Source organism: Procambarus clarkii, chromosome 84 (genome assembly GCF_040958095.1).
Source record: "Procambarus clarkii isolate CNS0578487 chromosome 84, FALCON_Pclarkii_2.0, whole genome shotgun sequence".
Taxonomy (NCBI): Eukaryota; Metazoa; Arthropoda; class Malacostraca; order Decapoda; family Cambaridae; genus Procambarus; species Procambarus clarkii.
The window spans coordinates 17566529-17584071 of NC_091233.1; the positions used below are offsets into that span (position 1 = coordinate 17566529).

General features: G+C 44.9%; 1 protein-coding gene across 1 annotated transcript in view; it reads right to left on the reverse strand.

Moving 5' to 3' along the window:
• Nucleotides 1-2085: 2085 nt before the first annotated feature.
• Nucleotides 2086-17543, reverse strand: part of LOC123751299 (uncharacterized) — a 105273-nt gene continuing 89815 nt past the window's right edge. The window contains exons 7-8 of the mRNA XM_069316580.1: nt 16547-16634; nt 2086-3971 (exon numbers count right to left, since the gene is read on the reverse strand). Of these exons, the coding sequence (XP_069172681.1) occupies nt 3512-3971; nt 16547-16634 (548 nt within the window). The 3' untranslated portion in view covers nt 2086-3511. The remainder of the gene's footprint in view (nt 3972-16546; nt 16635-17543) is intronic.

Below are 17543 nucleotides of genomic sequence, written 5' to 3' on the forward strand. Positions count from 1 at the left end.
GGTGTAGTGTCATGTGGAGTGACGTTTAGGCATCAGGTGTTGAGTGGTGCATGGGCATGGTAGCCTTGTGTAGTTTGTGGCGTTTGGACAACTGGTGTAGAGTGTGACGTTGTTGAGAAAATGGTGGTGCATGGGCGCTTGGTGTGGCGTCGTGCATTGTGTAGTGGTCGGTACGATAATTATTGGCTTAGCAAGGTCGGTGTGTTATGGCGCAGGGCTGGAAGGTGTGAGTGCAGGTGGACACACTCTGGGCAGATGATCCTAGACTGATGTGGTACAGCCGAGGTGAGCACAGCAAGGAAGGATGACCGTGAAGCTGTGATGTATCTACATCGTCCTGGGGCTGGTGCCCTGGGACGAGACAGCTGCATGGACCCAAGGGGATATGACCCTGGGGATGGTGCCCTGGGACGAGACAGCTGCATGGACCCGAGGGGATATGACCCTGGGGATGGTGCCCTGGGACGAGACAGCTGCATGGACCCAAGGGGATATGACCCTGGGGCTGGTGCCCTGGGACGAGACAGCTGCATGGACCCGAGGGGATATGACCCTGGGGATGGTGCCCTGGGACGAGACAGCTGCATGGACTCAAGGGGATATGACCCTGGGGATGGTGCCCTGGGACGAGACGGCTGCATGGACCCAAGGGGATATGACCCTGGGGATGGTGCCCTGGGACGAGACGGCTGCATGGACCCAAGGGGATATGACCCTGGGGATGGTGCCCTGGGACGAGACGGCTGCATGGACCCGAGGGGACATGACCCTGGGGTTGGTGCCCTGGGACGAGACAGCTGCATGGACCCGAGGGGACATGACCCTGGGGATGGTGCCCTGGGACGAGACGCCAGCATGGACCCGAGGGGACATGACCCTGGGGATGGTGCCCTGGGACGAGACGGCAGCATGGACCCGAGGGGACATGACCCTGGGGATGGTGCCCTGGGACGAGACGGCAGCATGGACCCGAGGGGACATGACCCTGGGGATGGTGCCCTGGGACGAGACGGCAGCATGGACCCGAGGGGACATGACCCTGGGGATGGTGCCCTGGGACGAGACGGCAGCATGGACCCGAGGGGACATGACCCTGGGGATGGTGCCCTGGGACGAGACGGCTGCATGGACCCGAGGGGACATGACCCTGGGGCTGGTGCCCTGGGACGAGACGGCTGCATGGACCCGAGGGGACATGACCCTGGGGTTGGTGCCCTGGGACGAGACAGCTGCATGGACCCGAGGGGACATGACCCTGGGGATGGTGCCCTGGGACGAGACGGCAGCATGGACCCGAGGGGACATGACCCTGGGGATGGTGCCCTGGGACGAGACGGCAGCATGGACCCGAGGGGACATGACCCTGGGGATGGTGCCCTGGGACGAGACGGCAGCATGGACCCGAGAGGGACATGATCCTGGGGTAGGAATCTTCGTTGATCTGGATGCCAGGATCACGTTAGCCCAGAGCAACGATGTGACATTGACAACATTCACCAGGCTGGACAGCTTGGGTTAGTCTGGGTCAGGGAGGAACTCTGACCTAGCAACCACAGGAGACGAAGACAGAAGAGATGTGATGCTGAAATGAACTTCTGATTAATTTTGTGGGTTGCATGTGCCATGAGTATATCATGTACTGTATGGAGACAATGTAATGTGTTAAAGATTAGGGATTTTTTTGTGTTATATTTATACAATTAAGCAATATTATCTTTTATGGGATACTGCATTTATTTGTATTTTGTGAGGTGTTATGACTGCACAATGACAGCACTCTAACTGCCAGACGTGAGATTATACTTTATAACTGAAAATCAAAGGAGAGAGCAGCCGCCGGAGTCCAAATCCTTGGCACTCCTACCCACTGGGTCGTTAAGCTCCTTCAACTGCTGAAGACAATTTCAAGGGTAGCTAAATGGGATCCTACACCAAATTTATAGTTGGTGTGTGTAGCTATGAAACTGGTTCGAATCCAGTAGCATGAGCTCAAGAGCAACGCAAGCACTAGGCTAGAATGCGGCAGAGTAAATATTGGGGGGGGGGCAAGATTATTGGAAGATGTGGACATAAAGACACTTCTCGTTTGGTTACAATTAACATTTATTTACACTTAACAATAATACACGGCACAACAATTTAACGTTACATTAATGTCCGAAGTGACACTATGGAAAGCTAATCACTTAACAAGTATAGTCGAACTTCCGTTCACACCACTCGCGGCTGAAACAAATTTATCCTAACTGAACATCGGGTGCTCACTTGGATGCAAGATTGCAATTCAAAACAATTGCAGCAAGCAATTTGAAATAACAAGACAATGACAACAACAGCAAGATTTGTTGGAAATTTCCAACACCTAATATATAATCCCTAATACAATAGGATGTATTTTCTGTACTAGGCGTCGTAATCATCCAATACTTAAATATTAATATTTAGTACTTCAAGAAGCAATTATTGTACTAACCATTATATTTTACTAATGCTACTAACCAGTAGTGTAATAACATTAATTCATATTATACTGAGTAGTAAGTATACCAAAAGTTTCCTAGTATTCATAGCCGTGTTGCCTCAGCTCACATGACTGAGGAAAAACATTTACATTTGCGAGAATTGTATTAAATTATTCTTTATTTCAGCATTCTTTTACAAGAATTATTAGCTGATAATATATTCATCATTGCTCCAGTTATATCACATTGTTTGCAGAGATCATTTTAAACAGTTATGAACTGTTATCAAAGGGCATTCATGGAGGAATTAATTTCCCTTTTAGCTTTTCGTCTATGTGAACTTCGTTTCATATTAAATCTCACGTAGTGAGAATTTAATTAGTATTAGCTTTCATATGAAAAACCTTGTCTTTATTATCTCGCATCGTTCAGCGAATTATAGTAGAATTTTGCTCTGTTCCAACATTCCATGTTACCACGCATGCGCAAGCCGAGAAGGGAAGAAGCAGCCATTATTCTCAGAGAGAGTGTCTGGATGCTCGCTAGAATTACCGCCTCGTTATTGCGTCATCCTTGTTACTGCAGATGTTAGAGTGACGGAGCAGCTTCATCATTTCTCAGACACAGGATCGGCAAACTTTAAGTTCCTATATCGTTTTATTATTTGTGATCACAATATAATATTAGATAAGACGTTTGTCGACATACTGCATGCCCACAAAAAATAACAAGTAAGTTTTAATTCACGGAGCTTTCACATTTCAATTAGAAATATGTGTAGTAGTATATCTCTTTAGAAAGTATTTACCTACTGCCCGTATTTCAGCTTGCGTCGTATTGGCAAGAAAGGAGATAAGCCTATACCTCAGTCACGTGTTCCCAGGATATCCTGATTCAGCGAGATTCATATATCCATACCGTAGATAAGTGGCAAACTAGTTAGACATAAAAATATAGTTTAATTTTTCTATTATGCACACCACACCCATCCATTGGGGAGCGGTGGCATGGTTACGGTCATTTGCTAGCAGTAAAACAGTAGGCAAACTTCACTGGGACTTTTTATAACTTTTGGCTGACACGTCAGCCTCATCTTTTCCTGGCCCGAGTTCAAAAGCAGCTAATGAAGAACTTAATGTCACATCAGAAGTGACATCAGTGTTTAGATCAAATCCCTCGTTTATATGCATCTTGGAAGATCGAATGCCCACCGCATTGGCATTAGGAGACGTGGAGCGAGCCGTCGGGTCCAGGGAGATGCAGCAGGCCGTCATGGACCGGATCACTCTGTTAAATGTTCGCGCCAGCTTGCCTCGGTTCTCAGGCGTCAACACCACGATGAGGAAGATGCCTATCCCTCTCAGGCAGTTAAGGCTCGAGGGAATATACCACAGGTAATTATACCAAGCATGTGAGGGCTCGACGCTGTTGAATGCCACTAAGAAAGCCATCACCTCCATGAACCACATCGCCCCGGACCACATCACCATAATCACACCTTCCGTCAACCTGTGGGAAGAACTCTGTGTAACATAACATATCGTTATTGTTCATGACCAAGTTCAGGTGCATGTTGAGCCTGAGGTAGCCGAGGCGTATAAAGAATAATCGTTTACACCATAAATAACAACAGTAAACCATATATTAAAAACAGGACCCAAATCTACCGTTTTGTTCTTAAGAAAGCACAAGTATAAGATGATACAAGTATAGGTCAGGTAAATGTAAGTATTAACCTTATTAAAGTCTAAATATTATACAACATATATAAATTACAATTAGTTTTTAACATTATGAAGTAAAGAGTCTGCTATTAAAGAAAACAAATTCTTAACAGATTTCAAAAGATTTGGTGCCACAATTATCACCAAAACACGCTATTGTGCAGGTTCATATATGCTACAAAATTTGTCGAATACATATATATGTAAGTACATATATTTAAATAATTGCAAATATGTAAACTTATGAGCCTGACAGCTGAGTGGACAGCGCTCGCCATTCGAAGTCCTAAGGTTCCGGGTTCGATTCCAGATGGAGGAAGAAACAAATGGACACCATGCTCAGGTAGTGTGCCTAACACCATGCTCAGGTAGTGTGCCTAACACCATGCTCAGGTAGTGTGCCTAACACCATGCTCAGGTAGTGTGCCTAACACCATGCTCAGGTAGTGTGCCTAACACCATGCTCAGGTAGTGTGCCTAACACCATGCTCAGGTAGTGTGCCTAACACCATGCTCAGGTAGTGTGACTAACAACATGATCAGATAGTGTGTCTAACAACACCATGCTCAGGTAATGTGCCTAACACCATGCTCAGGTAGTGTGACTAACAACATGATCAAATAGTGTGCCTAACAACACCATGCTCAGGTAGTGTGACTAACAACATGATCAAATAGTGTGCCTAACAACACCATGCTCAGGTAGTGTGCCTAACAACACAATGCTCAAGTAGTGTGTCTAACAGCACCATGCTCAGGAAGTGTGTCTAACAACACTATGCTCAGGTAGTGTAACTAACAACACAATGCTCAGGTAGTGTGTCTAACACCATGCTCAGGTAGTGTGCCTAACACCATGCTCAGGTAGTGTGCCTAACAACACCATGCTCAAGAAGTGTGCCTAACAATGCCATGCTCAGGTAGTGTGCCTAACAACACCATGCTCAAGTAGTGTCTAACAACACCATGCTCAGGAAGTGTGTATAACAACACTATGCTCAGGTAGTGTGAATAACAACACCATGCTCAGGTAATGTGACTAACAACATCATGCTCAGGTAGTGTTTCTAACACCATACTCAGGTTGTGTAACTAACAACACCATGCTCAGGTAGTGTGTCTAACAACACCATACTCAGGTAGTGTGTATAACAACACCATGCTCAGGTAGTGCCTAACAACACCATGCTCAGGTAGTGTGCCTAACAACACCATGCTCAAGTAATGTGTCTAACAACACCATGCTCAGGAAGTGTGTCTAACAACACCATGCTCTGGAAGTGTGTCTAACAACACCATGCTCTGGAAGTGTGTCTAACAACACCATGCTCTGGAAGTGTGTCTAACAACACAATGCTCCAGTAGTGTGCCTAACAACATCATGCTCAGGTAGTGTGCCTAACACCTTTGCTCAGGTAGTGTGCCTAACACCATGCTCAGGTAGTGTGCCTAACAACACCATGCTCAAGCAGTTTGCCTAACAACACCATGCTCAGGAAGTGTGTCGAACAACACTATGCTCAGGTAGTGTGACTAACAACAACATGCTCAGGTAGTGTGACTAACAACACCATGCTCAGGTAGTGTGACTAACAACACCATGTAATGTAGTGTGCCTAACAACATCCTCAGGTAGTGTGACAAACATCACCATGCTCAGGTAGTGTGTCTAACACCATGCTCAGGTAGTGTGTCTAACAACACCATGCTCAGGATGTGTGACCAACACCACCAGGCTCAGGTAGTGTGCCTAACAACGCCATGCTCAGGATGTGTGACTAACAACACCATGGTCAGGTAGTGTGCCTAACACCATGCTCAGTTAGTGTGCCTAACAACACCATGCTCAGGTAGTGTACCTAACAACACCATGCTCAGGTAGTGTGACTAACAACACCATGTTATGTAGTGTGCCTAACAATATCCTCAGGTAGTGTGACTAACATCACCATGCTCAGGTAGTGTGACTAACAACACCATGTTATGTAGTGTGCCTAACAACATCCTCAGGTAGTGTGACAAACATCACCATGCTCAGGTAGTGTGACTAACAACACCATGTTATGTAGTGTGCCTAACAACATCCTCAGGTAGTGTGACAAACATCACCATGCTCAGGTAGTGTGCCTAAAAACATCATCCTCAGGTAGTGTGACTAACAACACCATGCTCAGATAGGGTGTCTAACAACACTATGCTCAGGTAGTGTGACTAACAACACCATGCTTAAGTAGTGTGCCTTACAACATCATCCCCAGGAAGTGTGACTAACAACACTATGCTCAGGAAGTGTGAATAACACCACCATGGTCAGGTAGTGTGCCAAACACCATGCTCAGGTAGTGTGCCTAACGACACCATGCCCAGGTAGTTTGCCTAACAACACCATGCTCAGGTAGTGTGCTTAACAACACAATGCTCAGGTAGTGTGTCTAACAACAACATGCTCAGGTAGTGAGACTAATAACACTATGCTCAGGTAGTGTGACTAACAACACTATGCTCAGGTAGTGTGACTAACAACACCATGCTCAGGTAGTGTGACTAACAACACCATGCTTAGGTAGTGTGACTAACAACACCATGCTCAGGTACTGTTCCTAAAAACATCATCCTCAGGTAGTGTGACTAACAACACCGTGCTCAGGTTGGGTGTTTAACAACACTATGCTCAGGTAGTGTAACTAACAACACCATGCTCAGGTAGTGTGCCTTACAACATCATCCCCAGGAATTGTGACTAACAACACCATGCTCAGGCAGTGCGACTAACAACACCATGCTCAGGTAGTGGTTCTAACACCATACTCAGGTAATGTGACTAACAACATCATGCTCAGGTAATGTGTTTAACAACACCATGCTCATGTAGTGTGCCTAACAACATCATGTTCAGGTAGTGTGACTAACAACACCATGCTCAGGTAGTGTTTCTAACACCATACTCAGGTAATGTGACTAACAACATCATGCTCAGGTATTGTGTCTAACAACACTATGCTCAGGTAGTGTGACTAACAACACCATGCTCAGGTAGTGTGCCTAACAACATCATCCTCGGGAAATGTGACTAACAACACCATGCTCAGAATGTGTGACTAACAACACCATGCTCAGGTAGTGTGACCAACAACACCATGCTCAGGTATTGTGTCTAACAACACTATGCTCAGGTAGTGTGACTAATAACACCATGCTTAGATAGTGTGCCTAACAACATCATCCTCAGGAAATGTGACTAACAACTCCATACTGAGGTAGTGTGACTAACAACAACATGCTCAGGTAGTGTGCCTAACAACACCATGCCCAGGTAGTGTGCCTAACAACACCATGCTCAGGTCGTGTGCCTAACACCATGCTCAGGTAGTGTGCCTAACATCATGTTCAGGTAGTGTGCCTAACAACACTATGCTCAGGTAGTTTTCCTAACAACACCTTGCTGAAGTAGTGTGTCTAACAACACCATGCCCAAGTAGTGTGTCGAACAGCACCATGCTCAGGAAGTGTGTTTAACAACACAATGCTCAGGTAGTGTGCCTAACAACACCATGATCAGGTAGTGTGACTAACAACACTATGCTCAGGTAGTGTGACTAACACCACCATGCTCAGGTAGTGTGCCTAACACCATGTTCAGGTAGTGTGCCTAACAACACCATGCTCAGGTAGTGTGCCTAACAACACCATGCTCAGGTAATTTTCCTAACAACACCTTGCTGAAGTAGTGTGTCTAACAACACCATGCTCAGGAAGTGTGTCTAACAACACTCTGCTCAGGCAGTGTGATTAACAACACCATACTCAGGTAGTGTGACTAACACCACCATGCTCAGGTAGTGTGTCTAACAACACCATACTCAGGTAGTGTGTCTAACAACACCATGCTCAGGAAGTGTGTCTAACAACACTATGCTCAGGCAGTGTGACTAACACCACCATGCTCAGGTAGTGTGACTAACAACACCATACTCAGGTAGTGTGTCTAACAACACAATGCTCAGGTAGTGTGCCTAAGAACACCATGATCAGGTAGTTTGACTAACAATAACAAGCTCAGGTAGTGTGTTTAACACAATACTCAGATAGTGTGACTAACTAAAACCATGCTTAGGTAGTATTCCTAACAACACCATGCCCAGGTAGTGTGCCTAACAACACCATGGTCAAGTAGTGTGTCTAACAACACCGTGCTCAGGAAGTGTGTCTAACAACACAATGCTCAGGTAGTGTGCCTAAGAACACCATGATCAGGTAGTGTGACTAACAATACAACGCCATACTCAGGTAGTGTGTCTAACAACACCAAGCTCAGGTAGTGTGACTAACAACACTATGCTCAATTAGTGTGTCTAACAATACCATGCTCAGGCAGTGTGCCTAACAACACCATGCTCAGGTAGTGTGTCTAACAACATCATGCTCAGGTAGTGTGTGTAACAACACCATCCTCAGGTAGTGTGCCTAACACCATGCTCAGGTAGTGTGAGCACAACACAATGTTCAGGTAGTGTGCCTTACAACATCATCCTCTGGAAGTGTGACTAACAACATCATGCTCAGGTAGTGTGACTAACAACACCATGCACAGGTAGTGTGTCTAACTCCATACTCAGGTAGTGTGACTAACAACACCATGCTCAGGTAGTGTGTCTAACAACACCACACTCAGGTAGTGTGTCTAACTCCATAGTCAGGTAGTGTGACTAACAACACCATGCTCAGGTAGTGTGTCTAACAACACCATACTCAGGTAGTGTGTCTAACTCCATAGTCAGGTAGTGTGTCTAACAACACCAAGCTTAGGTAGTGTGTCTAACACAATGCTCAAGTATTGTGACTAACAACACTATTCACAGGTAGTGCGTCTAACAACGCCATTCTCAAGTAGTGTGCCTAACAACACCATGCTCAGGTAGTGTGTGTAACAACACCATGCTCAGGTAGTGTGTCTATCAACATCATGCTCAGGTAGTGTGTGTAAGAACACCATCCTCAGGTAGTGTGCCTAACACCATGCTTATGTAGTGTGACTTACAACACAATGCTCAGGTAGTGTGACTAACAACACCATGCTCAGGTAGTGTGTCTAACACTATGCTCAGGTAGTGTGTCTAACAACATCATGCTCAGGTAGTGTGTCTCACAACTTCATGCTCAGGTAGTGTGTCTAACACCATGCTCAGGTAGTGTGTTTAAAAACATGATGCTCAGGTAGTGTGCCTAACAACACCATGCTCATTTAGTGTGTCTAAAAACACCATCCTCAGATAGTTTGTCTAACAACACAATGCTCAGGTAGTGTGTATAAAGACACCATACTCAGGTAGTGTGCCTAACAACACCATGCTCAGGTAGTGTGCCTAGCAACACCATGCTCAGGCAGTGTGTCTAAAGACACCATACTCAGGTAGTGTGCCTAACAACACCATGCTCAGGTAGTGTGTCTAACAACACCATACTCAGGTAGTGTGTCTAACAACACCATACTCAGGTAGTGTGTCTAACAACACAATGCTCAGGTAGTGTGCCTAAGAACACCATGATCAGGTAGTTTGACTAACAATAACAAGCTCAGGTAGTGTGTTTAACACAATACTCAGATAGTGTGACTAGCTAAATCCATGCTTAGGTAGTATTCCTAACAACACCATGCCCAGGTAGTGTGCCTAACAACACCATGGTCAAGTAGTGTGTCTAACAACACCGTGCTCAGGAAGTGTGTCTAACAACACAATGCTCAGGTAGTGTGCCTAAGAACACCATGATCAGGTAGTGTGACTAACAATAACAAGCTCAGGTAGTGTGTCTAACACAATACTCAGGTAGTGTGACTAACAACACCTTGCTAAGGTAGTGTGTCTAACAACGCCATACTCAGGTAGTGTGTCTAACAACACCAAGCTCAGGTAGTGTGTCTAACACAATGCTCAAGTAGTGTGACTAACAACACTATGCTCAATTAGTGTGTCTAACAATACCATGCTCAGGCAGTGTGCCTAACAACACCATGCTCAGGTAGTGTGTCTAACAACATCATGCTCAGGTAGTGTGTGTAACAACACCATCCTCAGGTAGTGTGCCTAACACCATGCTCAGGTAGTGTGAGTAACAACACAATGTTCAGGTAGTGTGCCTTACAACATCATCCTCTGGAAGTGTGACTAACAACATCATGCTCAGGTAGTGTGACTAACAACACCATGCACAGGTAGTGTGTCTAACTCCATACTCAGGTAGTGTGACTAACAAAACCATGCTCAGGTAGTGTGTCTAACAACACCACACTCAGGTAGTGTGTCTAACTCCATAGTCAGGTAGTGTGACTAACAACACCATGCTCAGGTAGTGTGTCTAACAACACCATACTCAGGTAGTGTGTCTAACAACACCAAGCTTAGGTAGTGTGTCTAACACAATGCTCAAGTATTGTGACTAACAACACTATTCACAGGTAGTGCGTCTAACAACACCATTCTCAGGTAGTGTGCCTAACAACACCATGCTCAGGTAGTGTGTGTAACAACACCATGCTCAGGTAGTGTGTCTATCAACATCATGCTCAGGTAGTGTGTGTAAGAACACCATCCTCAGGTAGTGTGCCTAACACCATGCTTATGTAGTGTGACTTACAACACAATGCTCAGGTAGTGTGACTAACAACATCATGCTCAGGTAGTGTGTCTAACACTATGCTCAGGTAGTGTGTCTAACAACATCATGCTCAGGTAGTGTGTCTCACAACTTCATGCTCAGGTAGTGTGTCTAACACCATGCTCAGGTAGTGTGCCCCACAACACCATGCTTAGGTAGTGTGTTTAAAAACATGATGCTCAGGTAGTGTGCCTAACAACACCATGCTCATTTAGTGTGTCTAAAAACACCATCCACAGATAGTGTGTCTAACAACACAATGCTCAGGTAGTGTTTCTAAAGACACCATACTCAGGTAGTGTGCCTAACAACACCATGCTCAGGTAGTGTGCCTAGCAACACCATGCTCAGGCAGTGTGTCTAAAGACACCATACTCAGGTAGTGTGCCTAACAACACCATGCTCAGGTAGTGTGTCTAACAACACCATGCACAGGTAGTATGACTAACAACACCATTCTCAGGTAGTGTGACTAACAACACCATGCTCAGGTTGTGTGCCTAGCAACACAATGCTCAGGCAGTGTGTCTAAAGACACCATATTCAGGTAGTGTGCCAAACATCACCATACTCAGGAAGTGTGACTAACAAACCAATGCTCAGATAGTGTGTCTAACAACACCATGATGAGGTAGTGTGACTAACAAACCAATGCTCAGGTACTGTGATTAACAACACCATGCTCAGGTAGTATGCCGAACAAAACCATGCTCAAGTAGTGTCACTAACAACACCATGCTCATGTAGTGTGTCTAACAACACCATGCTCAGGTAGTATGCCGAACAAAACCATGCTCAAGTAGTGTCACTAACAACACCATGCTCAAGTAGTGTGCCTAATATCATCCTCAGTTAATGTGACTAACTACACCATGCTCAGGTAGTGTGTCTAGCAACACTATGCTCAGGTAGTGTGTCTAACAACACCATGCTCTGGTAGTGTGTCTAACAACACTATGCTCAGTTAGTATGCCGAACAAAACCATGCTCAAGTAGTGTGACTAACAACACCATGCTCAGGTAGTGTGCCTAATATCATCATCAGTTAGTGTGACTAACAACACCATGCTCAGGTAGTGTCACTAACAACACCATGCTCAGGTAGTGTGTGTAACATCACCATGCTCAGGTAGTGTGTCTAAAAACACCATGCTCAGGTAGTGTGCCTAGCAACACCATTCTCAGGAAGTGTGTCTAACAACACCATGCTCAGGTATTGTGTCCAACACCATGCTCAGGTAGTGTGTCTAACACCATACTCAGGTAGTGTGTCTAACAACACCATGCTCAGGTAGTCTGTCTAATACAATGCTCAGGTAGTGTGTCTAACACCATGCTCAGTTAGTGTGTCTAACAACACCATGCTCAGGTAGTCTGTCTAACAACACCATGCGCAAGAAGTGTGCCTAACAACACCATGTTCAGGTAGTGTGTCTAACAAACGATGCTCAGGTTGTGTGTCTAACAACACCATGCTCAGGTAGTGGGACTAACAACATAATGCTCAGGTTGTGTGCCTAACAACACCATGATATGTATTGTGTGTCTAACAGCACAATGGTCTGGTAATGTGCCTAATACCATGCTCAGGTAGTGTGTCTAACGACACCATTCTCCGGTAGTATGTCTAACAATAAAATGCGTATGAAGTTTGTCTAACACCATCCTCAGGTAGTGTCTAACAACAACATGCTCAGGATGTGTGACTGACAACACCATGGTCAGGTAGTGTGTCTAACAACAACATGCTCAGGTAGTGTGCCTAACACCATGCTCAGGATGTGTGACTTACAAACTCATGCCCAGGTTGTTTCTAACAACACAATGCTCAGATAGTGTAACTAACAACACATTGCTCAGGTAGTGTGTTTAACAACACCATGCTCAGCTAGTGTGACTAACAATACATTCCTTATGTAGTGTGTCTAACACTATGCACAGGTAGTGTGCCTTACAACACTATGCTCAGGTAGTGTGTCTCACAACTCCATGCTCAGGTAGTGTGTCTATCACTATGCACAGGTAGTGTGTCTTACAACACCATGCTCAGGTAATGTGTCTCACAACTCCATGCTCAGGTAGTGTGTTTAACACCATGCTCAGGTAGTGTTCCTAACAACACCATGCTATGGTAGTGGTTATCTTGAAATGATTTCAGGACTTTTAGTGTCCCTGCGGCCCGGTCCTCGACCAGGCCTCCACCCCCAGGAAGCAGCCCGTGACAGCTGACTAACACCCAGGTACCTATTTTACTGCTAGGTAACAGGGGCATAAGGTGGAAGAAACTCAGCCCATTGTTTCTCGCCAGCGCCTGCGATCGATCCCAGAACCACAGGATCATAAGTCCAGCGTGCTGTCCGCTCGGCCGACTGGATCCCACCGGCTTTTCTTTAGTGTGATAAAAACACGATGCTCAGGTAGTGTGATTAACACCATGCTCAGGTAGTGTGCCTAACATTATGATCAGGTAGTGTGTCTAACAACACAATGCTCAGGAAGTGGGTCAGACACCATGCTCAGGTAGTATGTCTAACAACACCATGCTCAGGTAGTGTGTCTAACAACACCATACTCAGGTAGTGTGCCTAACAACATCATGCTCAGGTAGTGTGTCTAACAACACCATGCTCAGGTAGTGTGACTAACAACATAATGCTCAAGTAGTGACTAACAACACCAGCTCAGGTAGTGTGACTAACAACACCAGCTCAGGTAGTGTGACTAACAACATAATGCTCAAGTAGTGACTAACAACACCAGCTCAGGTAATGTGACTAACAACACAATGCTCAAATAGTGACTAACTACAAAATGCTCAGGTAGTGTGACTCTCAACACCATGCTCAGATAGTGTGACTAACAACACCATGCTCAGGTAGTGTGTCTAACAACACCATGCTCAGGTAATGTGCCTAACACCATGCTCAGGTAGTGTGAATAACAACATCATGCTCAGGTAGTGTGACTAACAACACCATTCTCAGGTAGTGTGACTAACAACACCATGCTCAGGTAGTGTGACTAACAACACCATGCTCAGGTAGTGTGACTAATAACACCATGCTCAGGTATTTTGCCGAACAACACCATGCTCAGGTTGTGTGATTGTCAACTCCATGGTCGGGTAGTGTGACTAACAACACCATGCTCAGGTAGTGTGTCTAAAAGCATTATGCTCAGGTAGTGTGTCTATTAACACCAGGCTCAGGTAGTGTGACTAACAACACCATGCTCAGGTAGTGTGTCCAACAACACCATGCTCAGGTAGTGTGACTAATAACACCATGCTCAGGTAGTGTGTCTAACAACACCATGCTCATGTAGTGTGCTGAACTACACCATGCTCAGGTAGTATGACTACCAACACCATGCTCAGGTAGTGTGTATAGCAACTCCATGGTCAGGTAGTGTGTCAAACAACACCATGCTCAGGTAGTGTGTCTAACAGCACCATCCTCAGGTAGTGTGCCTAACAAGACCATGCTCAGGAAGTGCGTCTAACACAATGCTCAGGTAGTGTGTCTAACAACACAATACTCAGGTAGTATGACTACCAACGCCATGCTCAGGTAGTGTGTCTAACAACTCCATGGTCAGGTAGTGTGTCAAACAACACAATGCTAAGGAAGTGCGTCTAACACAATGCTCAGGTAGTGTGTCTAACAACACAATACTCAGGTAGTATGTCTAACAACACCATGTTCAGGTAGTGTGTCTAACACCATATTCAGGTAGTGTGTCTAACAACACCATGCCCAGGTAGTGTGCCTAACAACACCATGGTCAGGAAGTGTGTCTAGAAACACCCTGCACAGGTAGTGTGTCTAACAACACCATGCTCAGGTAGTGTGCCTAAATACACCTTGCTCAGGTAGGGTGACTAACAACATCATGCTCAGTTAGTGTGCCTGACAACACCGTGTTATGCAGTTTGTCTAACAACACCATGCTGAGATAGTGTGACTAACAATACTATGCTCAGGTAATGTGCCTAACACCATGCTCAGGTAGTGTGACTTACTACATCATGCTCAGGTAATGTGACTAACAACACCGTCCCCAGGTAGTGTGACTAACAACACCATGCTCAGGTAGTTTGACTAACAATACCATGCTCAGGTGGTGTGACTAACAACACCATGCTCAGGTAGTGTGACTATCAACACCATACTCAGGTAGTGTGCCGAATAACACCGTGCTCTGGTTGTGTGACTATCAACTACATGCTCAGGTAGTGTGACTAAAAACACCATGCTCAGGTAGTGTGAATAACAACACCATGCTCAGGTAGCGTGTCTAACAACATTATGCCCAGGTAGTATGACTAACAACACCATGCTCAGGTAGTGTATCTAACAACACAATGCTCAGGTAGTGTGTCTAACAACACCATCCTCAGGTAGTGTGCCTATTAACACCATGCTCAGGTAGTGTGCCGAACAACTTCATGCTCAGGTAGTGTGACTAACAAAACCATGCTCAGCTAGTGTGTCTAGCAACTCCATGCTCAGGTAGAGTGTTTAACAACACAATGCTCAGGTAGTGTGTCTAACACCATTCTCAGGTAGTGTGTCTATCCATAAATGCTCAGGTAGTGTGACTAACAACACCATGCTCAGGTAGTGTCTCTAACAACATTATGGTCAGGTAGTGTGTCTAACAACATCATGCTCAGGTAGTGTGTCAAACACCATTCTTAGGTAATGTGTCTAACCACACATGCTCAGGTAGTGTGACTAAAAACACTATCCTCAGGTGGTATTACTAACAACACCATGCTCAAGTATTGTGACTAACAACACAATGCTCAGGTAGTGTGTCTACCACCATGCTCCGGTAGTGTGTCTAACCGCAAATGCTCAGGTAGTGTGACTAACAACACCATGCTCAGGCAGTGTGTCTAACAACATTATTCTCAGGTAGTGTGTCTAACAACACCATGCTCAGGTAGTTTGTCTAACAACACCATGATCAGGTAGTGTGACTAACAACATCATGCTCAGGTAGTGTATCTAACAACACCATGCTCAGGCAGAGGGCCGAACAACACCATGCTCAGGTAGTGTGTCTAACAACCCCAAGCTCAGGTAGTGTGTCTAACACCATGCTCAGGTAGTTTTTCTAACAACACCGTGCTCAGGTAGTGTGACTAACAACACCAAGCCCAGGTAGTGTGTCTAACAACACCTTCCTCAGGTAGTGTGAATAACAATACAATTCTCTGGTAGTGTGTCTAACACCATGCTCAGGTAGTGTGACTAACAACACTATGCTCATGTAGTGTGTCTAACAACATCATGCTCAGGTAGTGTGTCTAACCACACATGCTCAGGTAGTGTGACTAACAACACCATCCTCAGGTAGTATGACTAACAACACAATGCTCAGGTAGTGTGACTGACAACACCATTCTCAGTTAGTGTGAGTAACAACACCATCCTCAGGTAGTGTGACTAACAACACCATGCTCAGGTAGTGTGACTAACAACACCTTGCTCAGGTAGTGTGTCTAACCACACATGCTCAGGTAGTGTAACTAACAACACCATCCTCAGGTAGTATGACTAACAACACCATCTTCAGGTAGTGTGACTAACAACACCATGCTCAGGCAGTGTGTCTAACAACATTATTCTCAGGTAGTGTGACTAACAACACCATGCTCAGGTAGTGTGACTAACAACACAATGGTCGGGAAATACTCACAGGTTTTGGGTCCGGTGGGAGCGAAGTCCCGAGTGTCGAGAAGTGACAACGGTGTGGCCGTCCTCCGCTGTCGTGCTCTCCACAATACCTACCAATGGTGGTAGTCGTAATATGAAAATATATGCATATACACATAAGACATCTCTACACAGTCTAAATTCTTTATCTCAACAACTATAAATACACAAATTATGTAATTGGTCATTCCTCAACATAAGTTAATCACATCAACCCATTAATACTTATCTTTACTACAAAAACAAAATAAATTACCAATTTAATTTACAAAAAACTATTTACTACAAAAACAAAAAAACGGCTAACATACTTACGAAAAACTCCCCAGCCACCAAACAGAACGCCTTGAAGGAAACCAACGTCGTCTATGCTTTCATATGCCCACTTGGGGACTGTAAGCCCCAAAGAACTCAGTATATAGGCAAGACAACAACGCCTCTTTCTAGGCGATAAACTATGCACAAACAACAAGGCTAAATCAAGGAACATATAATCTCTCCTGACAACCAGACCATCACCAGAGAAATCTTAAAAAGCAACACAGAAATCATCGATAAATACAGCGATAGCAGGAGACTCGACATCAGTGAAGCACTACACATCAAAAAGTCAACACCAGAAATTACAGCCAATTAATACACAACAATCTTCTACCAACTTCAAGACCACGAACCAATATGGAAGCAGCAAGAGGAAGTATGGGCCAATAGGCCTTCTGCAGTTACTTCCATTCTTATGTTTTCATACCCAATTATACCCATTGTTTCGTGTTCTATCTTGTGCGTGTCACCTCACCCAAAACTTTTGTGCCATACCACCTCACAAAAACAAGTATAAGTATGAATGTATTTTGTGTGTAAACCAAGTCTCTGAAAAAATAATAAGGAATTACGAAACGCGTTCTGGCGTCAGACAATAAATAAAAATGAATTTTGGAGAATTGATATTTCAATTACCATCGACAGTGAAGAAAAACATA